Below are 24,777 nucleotides of genomic sequence, written 5' to 3'. Positions count from 1 at the left end.
TATTATTCCGTAATATATTTATTAATTTATTTGTTAACAGCTAATGGACAATAATTATATTTTTGACATGAGATTTGTTTAAAATTTTCTGTTTCTGCAAAGTTTATTTGTTCACTACATATATACGATGATACATAAATAATGTTATGTAAATTACGACGAAATATTCCTCCCTCAGTTGGGTGGATAACATATTTAATATAACGTTTCCCAGAAATACAACAATCCCTGTTTGGGAATGTGTTTTTTTCCTCAGTGGGCCATGCTTTTTCGTAACAGACGATCTACCATTGGTCCTTTTGGCCTTCGTATCCTGGTGCAGTTAAATGAATTGGGTCTGTTCTTGGATAAGATTGCTGTATCCACTGGTCAGGCCATCCCACCATAGCTTATTACTGTCACCAAATGTAAGTCATCTGAGAAAAGTAGATACTCCTGATTGGAAGTACCATCTTTTATTTGTTGAACATCTTTCGAACCATCCTTCCATTCCCATTTATATGGATGGTTCGAAATCAAGTGATTCCGTGGGCTTTGCCATGGTTTTTTGTGGTTTGGTGGTTGCACACAGAATCCATCTACAGTTTCCGTGTTCACTGCCGAACTGTACGTCATTTTTCTTAACCTGGATCAGATAGAAGCTAAGCAGTACCCGAAATGTACTATTTATACTGATTTGCTTAGTTATATATTGGCACTGGAATCACTTCATTTAGTTCTCACCCTGATCTTGTAGATATCCAAAACCAACTGGCTCATTTCTCTTTAACATCTACTTCTATCCAGTTCCTCTGGATCCAAGACTAGGTTGGTATTCGCGGGAACGAGCTCGCTGACTCCGTAGCTAACTCTGTCTGCGCTGGTACTATCACTTCTGTGATGGTCCATACATGGACTATGGTCCTGTATTCAAGACTCGGCTTCACGTCAGTTGGCAGCCGATTTGGAGTGCGCAACGTGAAAACGAGCTTTTCCAAATAAAACCCTATATTGGATTTTGGCCGTATTTTTTCCTTAAGGATCGGAAAGAGGAAGTTGTCCTAACTAGACTACGCTTTAGTCACAGTTTTTAACTCATCGTTTTCGTTTATCTGGGACTGATGCACCAATGTGTGGTCTGTGTGATTTTCAGGTCACAATATTCCACATTTTACTGCCATACTATTGTTACAACTTTCAACGACGGCACCATTTTAAACATATATTTCGACCACATTTGTTATTGAACTTCCAGGTTAAAAATCATGGGTAAATCCTTGAGTTAAACAAAATTAAACATTTTATTTAATATGTAGAAAATTTTAAAGTATTCTTTGGAAGCTTTAATTGAAAATCTAAAATAAAATATGTCATGTTTTTCGTGAATATTGCAAATTCCAGTTGGAAGTTTTAGTCAAATAACGGAAACTATGGAAAATAATAATTATGTATCTGAAAATGTATTATGTATTATGAAAATCAAAAATGCATAAAGAAAAACATAAACGAAAGAAAATCAGGAAAACCCCGGCATGGCTGGGAGAATCGCGGGTTCAAATCCCCGTCACACCAAACATACTCGCCTTTTCAGCCGTGGCGGTGTTATAATGTGACGGTTAATCCCACTATTCGTTGGTAAAAGAGTAGCTCAAGATTTGGCGGTGGGTGGTGATGACTAGCTAGTCTTACGCTGCTAAATTAGGAACTGTTAGCGCAAATAGCCCGCGTGTAGCATGGCACAAAATTCGAAAACAGACAAACGAAAGAAAACTAATGTACTGGAGAAAAGTGAAAGCATAAAAATTAAGTTTCAGTTTGAAGATCTCCAAGAAGAACCAGCTTTAATAAAATGTAAATAGCATATAAATATTTTGTTGTTCAAGGCTCCTCGGTGTGGATTCCTTTACGTGGTGAGAGGACCTAGGTCTAGGGCCAACCAAGTACCAGTGTTGGACGTTCTCAATGGATGTTGTGGACATTGTGTCTGATGCTAGTGTTTGAATATAATGCTCATAAGACTCTGGCATTAGTGCAGTGTCCTTCTTTGACATTGTAGTGCGACCCCTACGAGGGGACGCATGGTGGGTGGAGGCAGTGGACACCGAAACAATATCTCTTTATTACGGAACCCCTTAATAAAATTACAAAAAATAGTGAAATCGGACTTTGGTAAATGACCACGTCTTGAAGATTCTTACAACAAATATATGTTGGAGAAACCGAAAATTTATGCTTAAGAGTAGATTTACTTCAAGCTCATTTTAAAAATTCAAGTATTTGCCTATTATCTTTTAACAAATACATTAATCATGTCAACAAGTGCGTCAAAAAGTATACTTTTAAAACACTTGAGTATTTCTTCTTTGATATTCTTGTGAAAAATGTAAAATATTATTTTGTAGAAATTATTAAATTAACAGTAACCTTTAAAACGTTACATAGTTTAACATAATAAGAGAGTTTAATATATAAAGATTTAATATAAAAAACTAGATGTTTTTATTCATTGTTAAGCAGCTATCATACTATATAAATTGAAGAGTACGAAACCGGTGCTAATGCTCTTCTTATATATATATATATGTTTGCTTTTCTATTTATTTCTTTTAAATTAATAATAATAAACAGTTTTTAAGATATTATAAACATCTTTATTTTCCTTTCGCTTCTTTTTCTCTTAGTCAAATTAAGTTTTTCCAAACAAAGTTACAGCCGTTTTATATATATCACTGTCTTTCATTTTCTTCCACATTGGTGTGTGTTATGTGTTACGTGCCTTGTTTCTTTTAAAGAAACTCCACAGTCAAACTTACATATCTCCATTCATCTTCTTCCAACAGTACGGAATCAGTGGACCTTACTGGTACGCAGCAGGAGCCACCATCCAAATTGTTCTGTTCGCTATCTTGTCCATCCAACTAAAGACCAGAGCTCCAGGAGCAAAAACGTTTTTACAGGTGAAGTTTTATAAACATGTGTTTTGTCCATATTACTACCATTGTTTTTAGTGTTTCGTCTTTCTTGCAGAATATTTAAAATCTCTTTATTTACTTGTAAAGCCTGGAAAGAGAATTTACGTTACTTCCAACAGGTTATCAAAGCTCGCTACGGGAGGAAGACCCACATTACTTACTGCGTGTTTGCTGGGTTTACCAACATCGTGGTGACGGCGTCTCTAATGCTGGCTGGATGTGCCGTACTACACAGCCTTGTTAATGGCCTCAGTGTGGAGCTTGCTGTCTTGATGTTAACCGCAGTCATAGGAGGCTACACTCTGATTGGTGGACTTGGGGCTACGTTTTATGTTTCTTACTTCAACACTACCATCATTTTTATTATAGTAATCATGTTGATTGTGGAGGTAAGATAAAATTAGATTTTATACCGATTGTATAGATATTGTAGTTTATGTTCTTCTCTGTTAATTGAGTTAGTTTTTGGAGTGGTTCTAATAAAATACGTTCGTTAAATAATTGATGGAAAAAATACATAATTTATTTTTGTAATATCTTTTCTTTTTTGCTACTTTCGACAGAATTATAATTTGGATGTAGAAGAACATTAAACAAAAGTGGTGTATTCCACTTCGCTGATATAGTTTTATTAACCGATAACAAGACTCAGAGAGAGTAAAATCCCAGTATATATATCAGGGGCTACTATATGGGAATTTTGGGTGTTTGTTACGAATACAAACATGTATTTATTTGTTTGTTTCTTTTAGCGCAAAGCTTGTTTGTTTTTTGTTTTTTTTAATTTCGTGCAAAGCTACTCGAGGGCTATCTCCGCTAGCCGTCGCTAATTTAGCAGTGTAAGATTAGAGGGAAGGCAGCTAGTTATCGCCAACTCTTGGGCTACTTTTTTACCAACGAATAGTGGGATTGACCGTCACATAACGCCCCCACGCCTGAAAGGGCGAGCATGTTTGGTGCGACCGGGATTCGAACCCACGACCCTCGGATTACGAGTCGAACGCCTTAACGCTCTTGGCTATGCCGGGCCAGCGCAAAGCTACACATTGGACTGCATGCGCCCTTTCCACTATCGGCATTGAACCCTGGATTTCAGCTTTGTAGGTTCGTTTGTTTGTTTTTGAATTTCGTACAAAGCTACTCGAGGGCTAACTGTGCTAGTCGTCCCTAATTTAGCAGTGTAAGACTAAAGGGAAGGCAGCTAGTCATCACCACCCACCACCAACTCTTGGGTTACTCTTTTACCAACGAATAGTGGGATTGACCGTCACATTATAACGCCCCCACGGCTGGGAGGGCAAGCATGTTTGGCGCGACGGGGATGCGAACCCGCGACCCTCAGATTACGAGTCGCACGCCTTAACACGCTTGGCCATGCCAGGCCGGTAAGTTCGTAAACTTACCGCTAACTCACCGGAGGACAAATATATCTGTAACAATGGTCGTTTTAACTAAAGCTGGAGTGTGTAGCTATTACAAAAAATAACCTAATGGAACATAATTTAACTAAAATTTATCTTCTGTTATTCTTTTTTTTTCGGGTAGATCTACTACAACCCCCTAGGACATGAAGAAAACCTGTTTGGGAGTTCTGACAGAATGTACCAGTACCTAGCATGTTCTGTTGGTCCAGAAGGGAACGAAGGTAGAAGTTATCTAACTTTCCTATCCAATGGTGGCTTATTCTTTGGAATTATCAACATCGTGGGAAACTTTGGTACCGTTTTCTGTGACCAGTCCTACTGGCAGAGTAGCGTGGCTGCTAAGCCTCTCCAGGTAGGTCATGACAGTTCATTAGCATGTAATTTTACTACCTAAAAATTATTTTTAGGACCTTCTTATTTAGAAATGCAATTAGCTGCATTTCAATTAAACCTTACATTTTGTAAATTTTGGCTATGGTTCTTAACACTTCGATCACCATATATGTGTGATTAAGAGATGGTGAACATGATATACATATTCTGAGGCTAGCTCAAATAAATTGACGATGTTCCAGGTTCCGTGCCTTCCTGCAGTCACTTTATCTTCAATCATAGGCATAGCTACACATTATTGTCCAACATCTTAATTTTCATCGAGATGAGTTTCTGGAAAAGGAGTGAGGTCAGCCTTAACAAAGTCTCCTCAGTCTCACAAAGAAATGTGGTCGTAGGTTCTAAAGGCACTTTGATGGTACAAAAGTTCACTGGAAATGCACCAAGGAGTTGAAAAGTATCTGATGAAATGGGATTTGCTATATTTCTTTTGAAGAAATCCCTTGATTTTCTTAGTTGCCTGGAAAGTTGTAAGCGTTTAACCTATAAGCTGCTGTAAACTTTAAAATCCTAACTTTATTACAATGGCTTGTTGTATTTTTTTCCTAACCATAACCTTCACCTTATGAGGTAGCATTGTACCGGATTAACTTATGGTGTGATTTCAAAGTCTATTGTTTTCCTAATATAAATTTGTTCTCTGGTTATGCTTTTGTTCTGTGAAAGTTCAGTGCATATATGATTAATTTGATTAGAGCATTTGATTCCTGGTTTGTGTCGCTGATATTTCGCCCACACATAGTTAATGATTTGATATTTATGTGTTTGCTAATGAGATTTGCATCATTGTTTCGAACGTTACAATTTTTGAGATTAATATTTGTGTAGCTTTTTTAACGTAACGTGACAGGACAATCAGAAGATACTTAGTTGTTTTGCTAACGTCACTTCCATATAATAATAATATTTCTGTATTACTTTCCTCTTTCATTTTGCTGTCTCAGCTTAATCAATCTGCTAAATAATACATTGTAATGAATGTTTCAAGACTTACGATCTAACGTCTGCACTAATTCAATACAGTGAGAAGGTTACAGTGACTTTTGTGATGGATTCATGTTTGTATGGATTCTCTATGAATAACAACCAGGTCCGGCTCTTCGGTGATGCAGAAGTGGGTCATCCACTCCTAAATTTCATTCTAGTCTATCCAAATTCATTCTCCCTAACTGCTTAAAAATCATATTATCTGTTTTTATAAACCACACGGGTGTTTAAATCATTAGGAAGAGCCAACCAAATCTCTACAGTCCCTCTCCAAAGGAAGGAGACCTGTAACCAGGTTTAATAACAACACCGCAGTATGTTTATAGATATTACATTTTCCTAATAGAGTTTTAACTTTTTATCAATAAATAATATATTTCAATATATCAAGATATCTTGACATTCGTCATTTATTATAAGTTCGAAACATTCAGTCTCACGTGATTTTCTTTGTTTTTAATTAACTACTTTTTTTCAGGGTGTTTGGGGATTCATTCTCGGGGGTCTCACATGGTTTGCTGTTCCCTTTTCCCTGGCTACTACAATGGGTTTGGCCTATCTTGCTCTCAGCACTGCTCAAGGACACGCTATATTGACACCTCTAGATGTAGATCGAGGTATGTTTAAAGTTAATTTTTAGAAATAGAGAGATCACTTCTGTTTCTTAGATAGCACATCTGTTAAACTGTTAAGCGTTATTTTTGTAAATACTTAATACTAGGCTATTTTTGTTTAAATTCAGACACTTGTATTCTTGTTTGACTGAAGAGGAATTTGACAAAATGTAATAGGTGTGACTTAATGACCAGAACTTTTAAGAACATTTAGAAAACTATGTGAGCAGTATAAAACGTGACTTCAACGAGAGTAGACTATGCAGATTTTATGGGCAGTGAGTATTATTATATATTTTCCAGTAACAATAGAGTTTAATTCCTTTCTTTCAGATTACTTTCATTTACAGTATTGGCTAGTATATTTATTTTAATCGCTATTTTTATTATAAATATTATTTAACATTGTTGAATCTATGATTAACTCAAATTTTCTAAGCTGGCCTAGCCAAGCCTATCTTTTACCACTCTGTGGTGGTTTTCAATTAGACATTGGCCTAGACAAGTGACAATTTTATTACAGTGGAAACATATAATGTCAGCTTTTATTTACCCGTCACACCAAACATGCTCGCCCTTTCAGCCGTGGGGACGTATAATGTTACGGTCAACCCCACTATTCGTTGGTAAAAGAGTAGCCCAAGAGTTGACGGTGGGTGGTGATACCTAGCTGCCTTCCCTCTAGTCTTACACTGATAAATTGCCTTTAACCCGAACGAGTGGCATTTCTTCATTGATAGCTTATCCGGAAGCTTCAAAGCTGTGCTGCTCCATAAGAGGAATAAGTATCTGTTTCTTTCCCTGGCTCATTCGGTGCACCTCAAAGAGGAATACAACAGCTTCAAGACCTTGCTAGAAGCCTTGGAGTATGACTTGGAGGTTATTCGAGACTTTAAAATGGTGGCATTTCTGATGGGTCTCCAAGGAGGCTTTACCAAGTTGCCCTGTTATCTTTGCCTTTGGAACAGCAGAGACACCACAGCGCACTACAACAGGAAGCACTGGCCACAACGGCCCGAGTTCTCTGTGAGGAGGCACAATGTCAAGTGTGAGCCACTAATGGAACTCCAGAAGGTGTTGTTCCTACCATTGCACATAAAATTGGGTCTTATGAAACAATTTGTCACTGCTCTTGATAAATAGTCAGCAGTCTTCAAGCACCTTCGAGACTTCTTCTCTGAGCTGTCTGAGGCAAAGGTCAAAGCTGGTGTCTTCGTTGGACCACAAATAAAGAAGGTCCTGGAGTGCACAGAATTCCCAAAGAAGCTTATTAGGAAGGGAAAAAAAGCTTGAGGCAGCTTTGTCGTAGTGGTTAGGGGTTTCTTGGGCAATCACAAGGCCCAAAATTATGTGGAAATGGTTGAGGCTGTGGTGAAGAATGTACCTGTAAGTCCATACCCTTGACGCTCATCTTGATAAATTTAAGGAGTACATGAGAGCATACTCAGAGGAGCAAGGCGTGCGCTTCCACCAAGATATATTGGACTTTGAACGTTACTACTGAGGAGCGTGTAACGAAAACATGATGGGAGACGATATTTGGGGGCTGATACGTGAAAGTGATTTACATTACAGTCGCAAATCTCGAAAAACTACTCACTTCTAAACATTTTTGTTCATTTTTCTATAACTTTAGTATAAATACATGTAAATATTGATTCATATGTTGTTTTATTCAGACCTTATGTAAATGAAAACATGCAAGTTTACCCGTTTTTACATAGAAAATAGGTTAATTTCTAAATTTCACTATCCAGGTGTCACAAAAGCAAAGTTTTAAGGGAATAATGGTCATTTTCTTTACTTTTACAACAAAAGCAATTAAGAAATAACACACACTATCCAGGAAGAAAATTTGTGTTATATAGTGTTATTTTATATTGTTAGCATTGTTTATACATTTAGTAGTAACGTAAATCTACTATACTGCCCTTGTCAAGCATAACATTTTTCACACGGAGACAACGATAAGACTACGGATTTACATTGCTAAAATCTGAGGTTTGCTTCCCTGCGGTGTAAATAAAAGATGCCTCAATGTGGTTTTGCTTTGAAATTAATAAAGAACTTTGCGCGAAGTTCAAAACAAACAAACTTGGATATCAGCTTAAATAAATGAAGTTTACTACAGTATTGACTATAATCGTTAATATAATGATTACTATGCACTGTTATTTTAGTGTATAGATTTAAAACTAACGTAAGCCTTCTAGGTTGGTCAAACCTCATGAGGCATTGTTGGATTTACGACCGAAAATTTCGTTGACAGTGAGAGTACCCAACGGATGTAGCATTGCATTCGAATCACGATAAGTTATATTGTTTAACACTATACTAAATTAGCTACGTTTATTACTAGGTATGTACATTTAACTTCTGATCTACGTTCGCAGCCTCCTTGATCAGGGGTTAATTATTGATTTGTGAGTCTGATATAATGGATTATCGATTAATGAGGCTAGAGTAGAGCGATATTATTTGGTTGAGTTAGTTAGTTAGTTTACTGTTGTGATTATTCAAATTATTTGGACTGAGGAATAAGAGATGTGATACACGTTTTTTGTAAGTAATTAGTAAGTAAGTGAAAATGTTGATTAGTTCCTAATTAAACAGCCTAATAAATAAAACATTTTCGTTATCATTAAGAGTAACGGACTTTCTATTGTTTTTTTAATCGATAATTTGAAACAACTCACTAAATAATCGAAACAGTACAACAATATTAAAATCAATGACATTAAATAATATAATTCTTTTTCTTCTTCAAAACCATAGCTTTGAAAAATATTAAAGTATTTTTTTCTGGATACTATGACATTTGTTCTTCTTTAAAAAAAAAAAGATTACTCCCAACATCTTTAACATAAACATACATGTTATCATAATGCTACATAATTGGTCAGAATCTTTCAAAATGTTTATTATTAATCTTTCAACTCACTATTTTAATGAAGTTAACTCTATAATAACATTTCAGAAACTCCTAGTCTGTTGTAGATCGCTGTTGACACGGCTTTGAACCGAATGTTGCGCTATAGGTCCAGAAATATCACTGGATTCGAGTCTACGAGAAGTATCTACCCCTAAATATCTGTGTGTTAACGCTTAAAACTAAGTAATAAGCAGATTATCAAACATCATTGGGAATACTTCTAAGTGTTGTATAACTTACACGACATGGCCAAAAGTGTGTGAACATTCGATCATCACACCCATACGTCCTTGTTGAACATCTCATTCTGAAACCATAGGCATTAATATGGAGCTGGTCTCCCTTTGCTGCTATAACAGCCTCCAGTCTTCTTGGAAGGTTTTTCACTAGATTTTGGAACATGGCTGCAGGGATTTGCTCCTATTCAGCCACAAGAGCATTAGTGAGGTCGGGCACTGATGCCGGGCGAGAAGGTCTGGCTCGCAGTGGGCGTTGCAATTTATCTCACAGGTGTTCTATGGGGTTGAGGTCAGGACTCTGTGCAGGCCAGTCAAGTTCTTCCACATCATCTTCGACAAACCATGTCTTTATGGATCTTGCTTTGTGCACGGGGGCATTGTCATGCTGAAAGCAAAAGGGCTTTTCCCAAACTATTGCCATAAAGTTTGAAGCACACAATTCTTTAGAATGTTATTGTATGCTGTAGCATTAAAATTTTTCTTCACTAGAACAAAAGAGCCTAGCCCAAACCATGAAATAAGCCCCAGACCATTATTCTTCCTCCACGAATTTTACAGTTAGCACTATGCATTCAGGCAGGTATCATTCTTCTGGCATCCACGAAACTCAGATTCGTCCGTCAGACTGCCAGATAGTGAAGCGTGAATCATCACTACAGAGAACGCGTTTCCACTGCTCATGAGTCCAATGGCGGTGTGTTTTACACCACTCCAGCCGACGCTTGGCATTGCGCATGGTGATCTTAGGCTTGTGTGCGGCTGTTCGGCCATGGAAATCCATTTCATGAAGCTTCCGACGAACAGTTCTTGTGCTGACGTTGCTTCCAGAGGCAGTTTGGAACTCGGTAGTGAGTGTTCCAACTGTGTATAGACAGTTTTTATGCGCTATGCGTCCCGTTCTTTAAGCTTGTGTGGCCTACCGCTTCATGGCTGAGCTGTTGTTGCTTCTAGACATTTCCACTTCACAATAACAGCATTTACAGTTGACCGGGGCAGCTCAAGCAGGACAGAAATTTGACGAACTCCCTTATTGAAAGGTGGCATCCTGTGACAGTGCTACGTTGAAAGTCACTAAGCTATTCAGCACGACCCATTCTACTGCCAATGTTTGTCTATGAAAATTGCATGGCTGTGTGCTTGATTCTATGCACCTGTTAGCAATGGATGTGGCTGAAATAGCCGAGCCAACCAATTAGAAGGGGTGTCCACATACTTTTGGTCATGTAGTGTATAAATAAAAAAGTTTTTAGTTCGAAATATATTTTTATTACGTTGTTATCGAGTTTAAACAGAGAAGTTGGAACTTTTGCGGATGATAAGCTATACGTAAGATATGGTTCCCTTTCTAGTACCCAGTTTTGTGTATTATATTTTCTCAAAAGACAATTCTTTAGTCAGATATGACATTGGTAATACTGTGTATTTTAGAACTGATTATCTTCACTTCTTTAATGCATTTGAAATAGGTTGGTTACGGAAAGAAAAAACGAATTACTTCTCCAATAACTATAATCTTCTATGTTAGTTATTTTGTTGTACTCGTAGAAAATTTAAATAAACATCACTTAAATGCTTCAAATATTTTTAATATTTCATTTGTAATTGGCAAACTGGAACTCGGTTCATAGTGGTATGTCCAAAATCTTTCGAAATTCATATTAAAGTTTTAACATTCATGAAGTTTTAGTGCAGGTTTGTTGCAGATTCAATAAATCCATACTTGAAAGACATTAATAGTGGACTTGTTTACGTATAGAAGGTTTTGGTGAAATGTTTCGAACTGCTAGTTCAGATTTTCATCGTGTTATATTTATTTATTTAAACTTGGTACTGTAGGTATTCCACTCTTATTAAAACTTGGTACTGTAGGTGTTCCACTGTTATTGAAACTCGGTACTGTAGGTATTTCATTGAAACGAAGAAGTGCTCAAAAACTGACAATTTTCCTTCACCTCGCAGGTGATTATTTTAACTTGCTAACGAGATCAAGAAGAAAACACGTGGTATTAAGCACGTGTCACCTGTTTTAAAGTTGAAAAATAAGATGAAATGTAAAAATTGTAAGCCGTGTCTGAAAGAACAAACGAAAACAGGAAAGTAACACTATACTAAAGATCGATAAACAAGCACACTAACTAGTTGACAACGAACATATACGGACCTTAGTCAGGGTGACAGAATTCTATAAATCCAATGCCGAAGTTGGGATCTATCAATCCGATGCCATAGATTTAGATGCCATAAAAGAACGTCAAGAAAATCCACTTTTACTTGGAACAAAACCTAAAAAAGAGAATTCTGAAAAGAGAGTGGAAAAATGAGGATTGATGAAGTCAAGAACAATTGAATATCTTATATTACAGACTGTAATAGTTGGTTAAGAAGTTAAAAGTTTCTGAATAATCGGGATTTATCTTTGAGTAATGTCATTATTGACTGCATAATTGGGGATTTTCTTCTACATCTTGTCCAGTGTAAGGTTAATTATCTCAGGGACTTGTCAGTCCATTCATCGATTTGGCATGAAAGATTTATCTTGTCTGAGTAGTCTTCAGAGATAAATAAGTCTGTAACTACAAGTCTTGGATATGCTTTTTGTCGATCTCATCTTTTGTCTTTCTATGATCAACGGTCTGCAGCTATGAATAGATTGGTCTGTACAGAACTTGTGACTGCTTTTCTGAGTGGTTTTAGACTTATGTTATTGCTGAAGAAGAATGCTACTGTGCTTCTGGGTTTCATCAAAGGCCTTCCTCTTGAGAATTTTTCAGGCCTAAATTTAAAAATATCCATGATTAAAAATGTGGCTGTCTATTGTAGGTGACATATAAACAACTTTCGTAAAGTGGATGGTTTTACCACTTATTTTTGACGTGATCTTATAAATAAAGTAGATCTTGATCGGGGTGTCTATTTCTAAGGCTTGCTGGATTTCCAGGAGAGCGAGGTGTAATTTATATTCCGCAGGAAGATAATGTGTTGACTGGACTCACTAGGTGGCAGTAGGTATATAGCAGCTGGGAATTCCATGGTTCCCTCAAATTACCCGAGTCTCTTGGCATTCGAGGTTCAATGGAAATACCGCCCTTTTATAATTTTCGTGATTTTCGGGAAATTCAGGCTTTCTCTATGCAACAACACTCGATGCCATGAAATGGACCTCAGACCTTAATATACAGCTCTAATTTGTTGTTCTAATATTCCAAAAGAACAAGAATAAACTTTGATGTTGAACTTCTCGAAAACTATTCTAATGTTATGACTTACTTTTGTGGATAAAAGGCAGGAATGCAAGTTTGGGCTGAGTCTGTGTAATGTGAAGTGACTGGTCTTTTCTCTTGTATCATTGGATGAAATTGACTGTGTAACCATTTTATCGTAGGACTTTGTACAAGTGTTATTTCTCAGACTGGAGTCGATTTTTGTCGAGTAGACAATTTAAAAATATGTCTTGAAACGGGAGCGAACTTCAGTAATTTATAGTGAAGTGAACATCTCATAGTGAAGTGAACATCTCAGTCAAATGAATTAAGATATACCGCAAACTTGTGTAAAGAGACTGAACTTTGAGGTCAAATAACAAAATTAGTTTATGTATAACGTATATTTTTCATAAACGTATGTTTTAAAAGGTATTGTTTAAGGCTGTGGATTTTGATTCTTCTGTACAGATTCTGTCGCTAAGGATAAGTGTGCGATATGAATTCAGAGACAGATTACGAGTTTGTAAAAAGAGAAGGAATTTAAAATAAGGATTGTGACAGAACATTTAACGTATTTGTTAATTTTTATATGATCTCTGTAATCTTGAGAACAGTCTTATGGGTTTTATGTTACATTAAAGAACACCTCTCAGCTTATAACCAAACACGTCATCAATATAATCACTAACTGAGTTAACGCTCATACCAACACTATAGGCAAATAACGAAGTTAACGCCCACACAATTTCTTTCAATAAGTATCGTTCAATTAAACACAGAGATGAGCTCAAATATATATATCTGCTTGAATACAAATAATAATAATTCGTCTTAAAGTCTTGACCGAAACTTTCTGTAGGTCTTGTAGTGCCAGCTATGGTCCAAAGAGTTCTGGGAATAACTGGAGAATATGCTCTAATCTTCCTAATCCTGATGGCTGTCATGTCCACTGGATCAGCCGAGGTTATAGCTGTAGCTTCTGTCATTATCTACGATGTCTACCAAGTTTATATACAACCGTTCAGGTAAGATTCACAATTATATTTAATGTTCTTAATCCTGATAGCTGTCATGTCCACTGGATCAGCCGAGGTTAGAGTTGTAGCTTCTGTTATCATCTACAATGTCTATCAAGCTCACATGTAACTGTTGCAGATAAGACTCGTAACTGTTACTATTACATAACGAAGATATCACTGCGCTTGTATGTTTTCAATAAAAATAAATAGTGGTCGACATACCTTTTATCTCTTGGTAACCATTGCTAACTTATTAAGATTCTTTGATTAAACAAAGTCTATATGCAATATACATAAGACATAAATCAATGTAATTCTGTACAAAAAACCTACATAAAACTAAAACTTAGAACATCAGTTAGGTATTGTCGCTAATAACGATATGTTAGTTATAATACCTGTAACACTACACGATACGTAACCGAACTATCTATAAAGGAAAGTCTATATTTAATCTATCGGTCAATTAGTTAGGGGCGCTCGATTCGTAATCTAAGGGTTGCGGGTTCGAATCCCCATCGCACCAAACATGCTCGCCCTTTCAGCCGTGGGAACATTATAATGTTATGGTCAATCTCACTAATTATTGGTAAAAAGATGGTGATGACTAGCTGCCTTCCATCTACTCTCTCAATGCTAAATCAGAGATGGCTAGCGCAAATAGCCCTCGTGTATCTTTACGCGAAATTCAAAACAAACAAACAGTCTTCTGATGACATCCAGTACCAAATGTTTTGTATATATTTGAGAATCTCGAATTAATATTAATGTTTCTTCAGACATTTTTTTCATTTTTTCTATTACTGCACATATCATCAATACAGATTTGTTTGTTTACTGTTTTAAGATTAATCTTTTTTTTTAAGTTGTTAATTTTAACGATGGCACATAATATATATTAAGATTTGTGATCAGTATCTAGAAAAAATCCTGACCAATAGAACATTCATAATTCTGGGATACTTGTCGATGTATTTAGGTTTTAAATACTGACCTATCATGTAACTTAGAGGTTGTTGGGATCATAATACAGACCGTTATTAAATGTAATTTCGTAAGGTTGAGATGGACTAATTAATATTTACATATACATTTTATCACACAATTTGTTTCGTATTAAACTCAGAAAAAAAAACTGTTCAGGAAATATATTGTAAAATAAACAATTGATAAACGTATGAACTTGGAATGTTTCACGGAAGAAGAGCAAATTTGAACGTCAGACTAAGAGTTTTGCTCTTACAGCATAGACAGCTCGAGACACTGCACGTAGTTTAAACGCTTTCTTGTTGCTACAGAGTCACGTGCATATCTCTGATACTAGTGCTGTAACCACTTAATTAGTTCCAACAAAACTCCAAAAGTTTTGAAAAATGAACCAGTCCTCGTCAGTGGTAGACACAAACTTTTTGTACCATTTTTTGTACTATCATCATTTGTTTTTTATTTGGAATTAAGCACAAAAACTACACAATGGGCTATCTGTGCTCTGTCCACCACGGGTATCGAAACCCTGTTCCTAGCAGTGTGAGTCAGCAGACATGCTGCTGTACCACTGGGAGGGAGGCCTATCGGCATTTAAAGAAATATAGAATAATAAAGCTTACAGATCAGATGCCTGTATATTATTGTTAACCTAAAACCAATGCCCTTCCACTAGTATAGCGGTAAGTATACGGATTTACAACGCTAAAATCAGGGGTCTGATTCCCTTCGTTGGGCTTTGCAGATAGCCTGATGTGCTTTTGCTGTAAGAAAAACAAACACAACACACACAAACCAAGGGATAAAAATTACCTATGCAGTTTGTTTTTGTTTCAGTGTATTTTAATTTGTCGTAGGTTTTCAAGTTTGTGTTACTTTCCCATTGCTTGATGGAAACCAATTTAAAAACTAAATGAGTGATTCTGATAGATTACTAGCACTAAGTTAACCCGAGTTTTTAACACTTTCATATTTGTGATATTATTTCCATAAATAAATACCTTTTTAAATCCTCATTACAGAAAAACCAAGATAGACCCTACCTCTTGGGGATAACCATGATATTTTGATTTCTTTCTGTTTTTTTAGGAAGAAGTTAACAGAAAACGAGTGTATTATTTGTGGAAGTCCCTACAAAACATCAGATGATGAAGACTCGGAAGATATCCCTTTTTGCAGATGTACTAGCATGGTTTCGTGCAAAAACTGCGAACAAGACACAGAAGATAGAAGATTGGCTACAGACTTGGTTAACTCTCCTTATATGTGTTCACAACATTCAATGTATCGCACATACCAGGAACAATTGGTACATTACAAGAACTGGTGTATCGTATGGACCACCATAATGATTATCCCATTAAGCTTGTTCTGTTATGCTGTAAACCTAAACTTATCTTGGATTTATCTCTTCATGGGCATCCTCATCAGTTCAACAGTAATCCCTATAACTTTGTCTGTCTTGTGGTCCCGGATGAACGACAAGGGAATGATGGCGGGGGCTATAGGAGGATGTATATGCGGTTTGGCTTCTTGGCTTGGTACTGCCTCTACCTATCCTGGAGGTCTGAGCGACTTCTTATTGAATACAGGTAGGGAAATTCCAATGTTGGTGGGGAACGTGGTATCCATTGGGATGGGCGGCGCTCTTAGCGTCTTGATTTCTCTAATTTCACACTCGTCATCTGCGAGAGAAGAAGAAAATCAAGCGTGGGAGAAGACAAGAAATATCGATAATCCTTTGAGCCCATGGACTAATATGTATCGGAAGGAACTTAAAATTCCAGACTCTCCATTTTATCACAACCGTCCTTCACTAGAAAGTGTTGTGAAAACTTTCAGAAGTGCCAGGAACATTGCTTATGTAGCTGGAGGAAGTCTAAGTGTTATTCTTCTTATTATTTGGCCAGTAGCCGTGTCATCTGTTAAAGTACTGAACTCGTATGGGTTTTTCATCTGGACAGCCATTTCCCGTGGGTGGACATTCGTTGTTGCTGGCTTCATCATAATTGTTCCGTTTGCCCAAGAAGCAGTCGCTATTCTAAAAAGACACCAGCGAAACAAGGAGATGGAAAAGGAAAATAACACTAACAGTAACAGTCTCGATGCATCTGTTCCACTGAGTAACACTTACTGTTAAATTTAAAACTTTTTATCGTATCTGGTAGTCTCGTTAAAGAAACAATCTAATTATCGAAATGAAAACCTTAACATTGCAATAGTTTATTTTTAAAAAAACGATAAATTCCTATAACCCGAGCGCTTTCAAAAGTGCTCGATTTATAGGTTTTTTATCATTTTGTATCAAGAATTCTTGAACGTACTTGTTTTTCTGAAACCAAGAATTGTTGATTTTAGGGGGAGTTACAACGAGTAGGCTTAGCTTTAGAGGGTAAGTGAGGCATATATAGGCAACTGTCTAGAACAGTAAAATAAATAAGCGCTTGATATTCCCTTCATCAGAATCTACTATGTACGTTCGTCTTTACATCCTTTGCCATGCTATTATTGACTTGGAAACTACGTCCATGCACAACGCTATTGTAGAATAATCAACGCAGATATAAAACAAACATGTACTGTATCCAAGAAACTAAACCTTGAATAAGTACTTCAAACATCTGCAACTAAAGAAAACACGAAGAAGAACACTAAATTCTTTTCAATTTTAAAAGTAAGACGCGGATATACCTGATGAATTAAAAGTTAATCGTGTGATGTTGTCTGCAAATATTAATATGCTTATTGGCAATAATTATGTAATGCTTTCAGTGACACATTTTCAATTCTGGCCTGTAAAGTCGGCTTTCATAATGCTATAAGATTAAATTTTATCTATCTAAAGAAGTTGAATTATTTTGAGATATGTTTTATTTTCAAGAAGACTACCGATGTTAATAATGTTCTTTATTTAGATACGTATTTAATTATTAACATATTGCTGGTGTTTTAGCTGTATTCGGTTTTTCGTTGTTTGTAATGGTTATATGTACATGAATAATTACAATTACTCAGTGTTATCAGCTATCCTGGATTTTATTAACTTAGTTAAATGAATTTTTTTTTTAAATGACCTTTCGGTTTCTTAGCCCAAGTGTTCCTTATGAGTTACGGTTATCTTTTAAGCCTCAGATCGTGTGTATTGAATAAATCACTTAATGGTTAATAATTTTGAAAGAACTGTTGTTTCTTTAAGTAATAGTGGAATAAACAAACATGAAAACCAAAACATAAATGTTTCGTTTCTCTGAGAACTTCTGAATTTCTCAGTGACTGAAGAAAAACATGTGTTCTAAGAAAATAGAATAAATACAAAACAACATCTTAAACTTATAGTTGTCTTTTCAAATCCTATTTGTAAAATTTGATCACATGTTTTCAAAGTTCTTATAATCTACAATTATCACACAGAAATCAATTTTTAATACTAAATACAAACGTTTTGAAGTGAATTCAAATTACCCATCACGTTGATTTGCATGGAAAATTCTGGGTAGATGTGAAAAAACGTGCAGAAATGTAAAGCCCATTTTTCAAAACGATTTTAACGTTTCAATTGCATGCATGCCAGCGTCGTTCACCAAAAGAATGATGCTAGGCTTAGTACGAATTTCTTGCTCTATAGCAAATATCATATTGTTATTAACATGAACACTAGATGACAGTATAATATGAAAGTGTCATTGTTCGTGTTTCTTTTGCCAGTTTTTAAAAATGTATTTCACGATAACAGGGTTGATTAAAGAAGTTTCTAATGGTCATTTTACTCTATTTAGAAGTGTCCGTGTGCTGTACTCGGTACAAGTTATATTATATGTATTTTGTTACTGCTTGACAATCTAAAATTGGATCTAGTTTCTGATAAAGAGTTACATAGAGAAATAAAACACAGTGAACGCTGAGCTGGAAAGAATGAAAATAAAAATCACCAGTTCAAAAACTCGTTAATTTGCCGATAGTTGAAGAACCCAGAACTATTCCATCAGAACTTTTTCTGTTATGAGATGGACTTAAGCATGATGCAATGGTTAACGTATTAGATTTGTAGTCCAAGGGTCTCGAATACTAGCTATGATGCTCCTAAACCATACTTTGTTATTTTATCTTTGGATGTGTTATAAAAATAAACAACAAACAATCCCACTATTCGGTTAAGGTACCGACAGTTGCTAACTGCTGCCTTTCATCTGGCCTGCAGTTCAAAATTAGAAATGGCTCTGCCCGAATAACAGAAGTATATGACCTTATCTTTTATCTCACGTTAACATAAGATGTCGTACAGGTTAACAAACAAACTTGTTTCATGTACATCTCTCTGAGGATTGCGGGTTCGAATCCCCGTCGCACCAAACATGCTCGCCCTTTCAGTCGTGTGGGCAATAATGTTACGGTCAATCCAACTATTCGTTGGTAGAAGAGTAGCCCAAGAATTGGCGGTGGGTGGTGATGACTAGCTGTCTTCCATCTAGTCTTACACTGCTAAATTAGAAGAGGCTAACGAAGATAGCCCTCGTGTAGCTTTGCGCGAAATTCAAACCAAACCAAACCAAAACTATATACATCTCATACGAAATAATTAAGAACCAATATAATATGTAATGGAGGTATCGGAGATATGGGTAAAATTAGATTTTTAAAACTACATTAATCTTTATTTATCAATTAGTCATCATGGCATATCCATACTGAAGTTTCAGTTACTCATTTTTAGTAACATCTGCCTCTTGAAATGCCACATTTAAAAATTTTTCCCTGCAGGAGGCATGACTGATGTGTACTGTGTCATGTATGCCTCATGGGGTGACCTGGATAATATTACTCATTCACTGAAAACTAGTGTGGTTGCATCGTGTCACTAGAATGTGGGATGGGCTTATCATCAGCATGACTCTAGCTCAACATTGTGAATATGCCAGAGCAGGATGGTCTGTTTGAGGTATTGCTGCTACATCTGCCACTCTGTGCCTTTTCTCTCTATTTATTGGCAATGGAGAATTACCTCTGTCAAAGTGAGGATATCTCTCACACTCAGGCGTGATTCTTCTATGGTGCCCAGGGCTGAACCATACACACTCACACATAGGCATTAAACTGCTTGCTCCTGAATCCAACCACACCTACCTGAAACACTTTAAGGAGTGGTCTAAGTCTTCTTTTGTCATTTCTTTAAACAGCAGGGATAAAATATTCTTATCTCACTCGTTGAAGTCTGTGATGCTCGCCCAAACCTTTCTCTTGTAGATGTTCGGACAATGACTGGTTGAGATTCCACCAGTTTCGTAGACGTGGAATGATAAAACATTTTTAGAAACTTCCGAAACATACGTAGATGACTGATTTATTCTTGGTCTAGAGTAGCAAGGCAACAACCTACTTGCAGTAATTTCTTATACGCTCTGTAAAACTCCAGTGACTTTTCCAGCCCTTCTCAGCTGGTTTTGTTGCTCTTGGCCAGAGCTACAAGAGAGAGGGGCCATTCCACCTCAGTGACCTCAGTCGCCTTCACTTCTTTTCACATAGATCAGTCCTCATTAGCAAGGTTTGGTCTACCAGTGTTGTTGCATATATGAGTTATCTATACCAGAAATCTTTACAGTATCAGAAAATGTTCTATGACTAAGTGAGGAGTTCGTCTGGACTCAACACTTCTCTCATACAACCATCTATTTTCAGCGGAAAACTCTCCTCCTTGGTTTAGAGTACTTCTGCTTTGAACGTATGCTATCCTTTAAAGAAAAGCATGTCTTTAAACTTGTTAGTAAACTTAATAGATCAGCTAAGGGCCAATTCACATGTTAATAAGAAAAACTCCACAGTAAATCCTGTAGTAATGGCACGAAAAATTTTACTTCCTACTCTTGTAGTCAACAATTTGTAAAATAATCTTTATTATTACCTAAAACACAATACACTTATACGTACTTCGTGTATACACTGGTGTTTTCTACACGAGTGTTAGGTTGCTTCACTTTTTCACGGGAGGGGTGATCAATAAAAGTAATAATGCAACTCTCAATTTTTCTAAACGATTAACCTGAAAGCCGAGAAACTAAACAGACTGGACACGTGATGTTAATTGTAAAACAGTCTCACACTCATCTAAGTTACAAAACACTTGTGCATGCTTGTGTACACACTGAATTATCACTTATTACCAAGTCGCCTTACCACCTCAGTGGCACAGCGGCATGCCTGCGGACTAACAACGCTAGAAATTTGTTTTCGATACTTATGATGGGCAAAACGAAGATAGCCCATTGTGTAGTTTTATACTTAACTTCAAATAGAACAAAAACAAAGAATTTCTAACAAGTCTTTTCATGAACCAATTCACTTTCGAAACAAGGTCACTTTATTTGAATTCAAAGCTCCTCACATAACAGGGTGTGTGTATTTTTCTTATAGCAAAGCTACATCGAGCTATCTGGTATTTCCATCGAGGGGAATCGAACCCCTGATTTTAGTGTTGTAAATCCATAGACTTACTACTGTCTCAGGAAGTGCCAAACTTACCATAAAGACTAGCGTGGTTGATTGTTCTCATACAACATAGTTAGGGTTCATCATTCACTATTTGGGGTCATTGAAGGACATTGCTGTTAGTTAACTGCTTGTATGAACAATGTGAAACATTATGGTAATGGTGGTTCTTGGCGATATGTCTGAAAGCTTCTAACACTAAAAACCGAATTCGATTCTCGAGGTAGTCACAGCACAGATAGTCCATTTTGTAGTTCTGTATTCAACAACAAACAATGAAAATTAATTAATTACTATTAGAAATACATATATTTTGTTTACTTCTGAGGGTCGCGGGTTTGAGTCCCGGTCGCATCAAACATGCTCGGCTTTCAGCGGTGGTGGCGATGTAATGTGACGGTAAATCCCACTATTCGTTGGTAAAAGGGTAGCCCAAGAGTTGGCGGTGATGACTAGCTGCCTTCCCTCTAGTCTTACACTGCTACATTAGGGACGGCTAGGACAGTTAGCCCTCGAGTAGCTTTGTGCGAAATTCAAAAACAAAACAAACAACTAAATTGTTTACGGCAAGTGATATCGACGTCTGTCGAACATCGCGCGAACTACTGGCTTGAGGTAGTTCAAAATTTCAACAATAGATCGCGCTACATTCCTTTCGATGACGTTCTCAAATGTTTAAGATGTGTTTTTGTTTACTTGTTCTTTCGGCTATGCCAGTAACTTTTCGAACTTTCTCGTATCTTAGATTTTGTATGTAAATACCTGTCGACTGTCCGGATCCGTCAATAATCGAAATAACTGAAGGGTGTTGTGATCAAGTGTCTGCGAGGTCTAGCAAAGTTTAGTTAATTATTTGTTGATTTTTTAGTCCTTATGCATAAAAACGGAAAGCTTTTTTAACGTTAGTAAAAAGAGTGGAAATGAAGAAAATGATGGCGAACCAGACCAGTGGAAAAGTTGTGAAGAATCGGAAATATGAATCGTCATATCTAGATTTTAGTTTTACTTAGGTAGGTGTCAATCATGAAGAACGTCCGAAGTGTGTTTCATGTCTAAAAGTTTTGGCTCCAGAGCGCATGCTTCCAAGTAAACTAAAACGCTACTTAGAGACCAATCATCCTAACGTGGTTAATAAATCCTGTGACTATTTTACCAGAAAGATAAAAGAATTGAAAGAATAAAAAGGTACATTTTTGAAACAAGCATCAATGCCAAGCAATGCTTTGCTAGCATCTTACAAAGTGGCATACAGAGTCGCAAAATGTAAAAAGTCTCACACCATCGCAGGAGAATCGATTTTTACCGGCTGCAGTGAATATGACGAACATTATGGTTGGTGAATCTGCGAGAAGGCTGCTTTCAAAGATGCCTTTATCCAGCAATACTACCAGTCGTACAATCCAACACGTGACCGAAGACCTCAAATGGTCAGCTAATTGAAAAAATGAAAAGACAGGAATTCGGGTTACAGTTAGATGAGGCAACGGATAGTAACAAGGATGCTCACTTGATTTGCTACATATGGTTCGTGGATGTTGAAAAAATTGTGGAAAACCTTCTCTTTTGTAAAAGTATTACTGAAGGTACAAAGACTCAAGACTTCTTTGAGATTCTTGACATTTTTATGTGTGAAAACAATTTAGACTGGACTAAATGCATCGGCGTCTGTACCGATGGTGGGCACTCTATTTCCGGCTGTTATGGAGGATTGCCGGCACTCATACGAAGCAAAGCTCTTGATGTATTGTATACCCACTGCATAACCAACAGGGAAACCCTTGAGTCAAATCACTTGAGTTCTTCACTGAACCTGGTTCTGGAAAGTGTGTTGAAAGTGGTGAACTTTATAAAATCTCGGCCACAGAAGGCGAGGTTTTTAAAAATCTGTTTGAGGATATGGGATCTGAGCACACATTGTAGTACTACTGTAGCTCGCGATGGCTCTCCCGTGGGAATGTACTGTCTCGTGTGTTCGAATTATGACAGGAAATCTATTCTTACCTCGAAGAAGAAGAACACAAATGTGCTAAAAACTTCTTGAATACTAATTATTTTGTCAAAATTAACATACATATACGATTTCTTCGAAAAACTGAATGTGTTGGATCTCTCTCTGCAGGGAAGCAACACGCACATTCTGAAACTCGCAGAGATGGTTTCAACCTTCAGAAAAAAATTTCTACTATGGAGAAAAGAATGAATAAAGATGGTAGCAAAGACTGTTTCCTCCTGTAGCAGCAGTTTGTTATATCCAATGAAGTTGTTTTGACCCACGAACTAAAATCTATTTTTTGAGGAGCACCTGACACAGCTCAGTGACTGGTTTGAAAATTACTGTCCATAAATTATGGAGAAGACCCATTGAAAGCTAAGGCCTCATCTGAAGGCCTTTGCAGAAGAAGAAAATTTTATTGAACTGTCTTGTGACAAGACTTTGAAAACAAAATTTGACAGCATGGAATAAACTGAATTTTGGATATCAGTAAAAGATGAATATCCGCTGCTAAGTGCTAAAGCTCAGCGAATCCTAATTTCATTTACGAGGCCATATTTCTGCGAAGCTGGGTTTTGGCGGTTGTTGTGATAAAAAGCAGATACCATTGGGATTAGTTATGTAGCACGTAAAATAAGTTGAAATATGTAATTCACAGCTGAACGTAATTACAAACACGAAGTGTTAATGCAATACCATCTTCATTGCTATCATAACATCGTTCGTTATCCAAAAAAAAACAAACCATGTAATTCACAGATGTGCGTGTATTCGAACGAAAAACATAAAGCTCTGTGATAAACCATATGACGACGTGCACGCTTTCCAGTCGAGTTGATATTGCACATTGCAGTGTCAAAGACAGGTGACGCTATTTGTATATTAATTTTATAATGGAAGGTACCTTGGATAGAGGGTTAAATAATATACAATGCCTGCATCGATAACCTATGTTTACAGCGAAAATGATCTGTTTACGAGGCGCGGCATGGCCAAGCTGTTAAGGCGTGCGACTGGTAATCTGAGGTTCGCTGGTTCGTATCCTCGTCGCGCTAAACATGCTCGCCCTTTCAGCCGTGGGAGCGTTATAATATGACGACCAATCCCATTATTCGTTGGTAAAAGAATAGTTCAAGAGTTGGCGGTGAGTGGTGATGACTAGTTGCCTTCCCTCTAGTCTTACACTGCTAAATTAGGGACGGCTAGCTGAGCCATTTTCGTTAAGAGCATATAACTAGCGTCACCTGTTATTTGCGCTTCAAGTTACAGCGTCTATAAAACCAAGAGAGCATGCACAGTGTCATGTGTTTCGCAACGTACCCTCATCATTATTCATTCAAAGGTTATGTGACTTTGTAAATGGACACATCTAATATATATAAAAGCCGTATGTGTCACGCTTGATTTCTTGAGACAGAAGGCATCATAAAAGCTAAAATGCAGTTATCCAGATAGAGTACTTCGATTACTGTCTGTTCAGTATGATTTTAGTGATGGGGGAAAATGTAAGAGATGGTTCTGTGAAACCTTATAATAAACTTAAAGTAAAGTGTATGAT

General features: G+C 36.8%; 2 protein-coding genes across 3 annotated transcripts in view; both read left to right on the top strand.

Annotated features, from left to right (window-relative positions):
- The window catches only part of LOC143250869 (uncharacterized), a 45,566-nt gene extending 27,651 nt beyond the window's left edge, over window positions 1-17,915 (top strand). For both annotated transcript variants that reach the window (XM_076501992.1, XM_076501991.1), the window contains exons 3-8: window positions 2,820-2,936; window positions 3,071-3,340; window positions 4,497-4,727; window positions 6,234-6,372; window positions 13,603-13,768; window positions 15,836-17,915. In XM_076501992.1, the coding sequence (XP_076358107.1) occupies window positions 2,820-2,936; window positions 3,071-3,340; window positions 4,497-4,727; window positions 6,234-6,372; window positions 13,603-13,768; window positions 15,836-16,886 (1,974 nt within the window). In that variant the 3' untranslated portion in view covers window positions 16,887-17,915. The remainder of the gene's footprint in view (window positions 1-2,819; window positions 2,937-3,070; window positions 3,341-4,496; window positions 4,728-6,233; window positions 6,373-13,602; window positions 13,769-15,835) is intronic.
- A 4,755-nt stretch (window positions 17,916-22,670) lies between these two features.
- LOC143250320 (zinc finger MYM-type protein 6-like) lies at window positions 22,671-23,461 on the top strand. Its single transcript, XM_076500772.1, has 2 exons — window positions 22,671-23,049; window positions 23,346-23,461. The coding sequence occupies exons 1-2, from the start codon at window positions 22,671-22,673 to the stop codon at window positions 23,459-23,461; spliced, it is 495 nt and encodes a 164-aa protein (XP_076356887.1).
- The last annotated feature ends 1,316 nt before the right edge of the window (window positions 23,462-24,777 follow it).

The sequence above is a fragment of the Tachypleus tridentatus genome, chromosome 5 (genome assembly GCF_004210375.1).
Source record: "Tachypleus tridentatus isolate NWPU-2018 chromosome 5, ASM421037v1, whole genome shotgun sequence".
Taxonomy (NCBI): Eukaryota; Metazoa; Arthropoda; class Merostomata; order Xiphosura; family Limulidae; genus Tachypleus; species Tachypleus tridentatus.
The sequence above is the reverse complement of the archived record's forward strand: the minus strand, read 5'-3'. Positions and strand labels throughout refer to the sequence as shown.

Bases quoted from the DNA above. Each gene is read 5' to 3' on its own strand.
- LOC143250320 (XM_076500772.1), top strand. From the start codon at position 22,671: ATGAAAAGACAGGAATTCGGGTTACAGTTAGATGAGGCAACGGATAGT. The intron at 23,050-23,345 runs GTGTGTTGAAAG...CTCTCTCTGCAG, and splicing joins ACTGAACCTGGTTCTGGAAA to GGAAGCAACACGCACATTCT.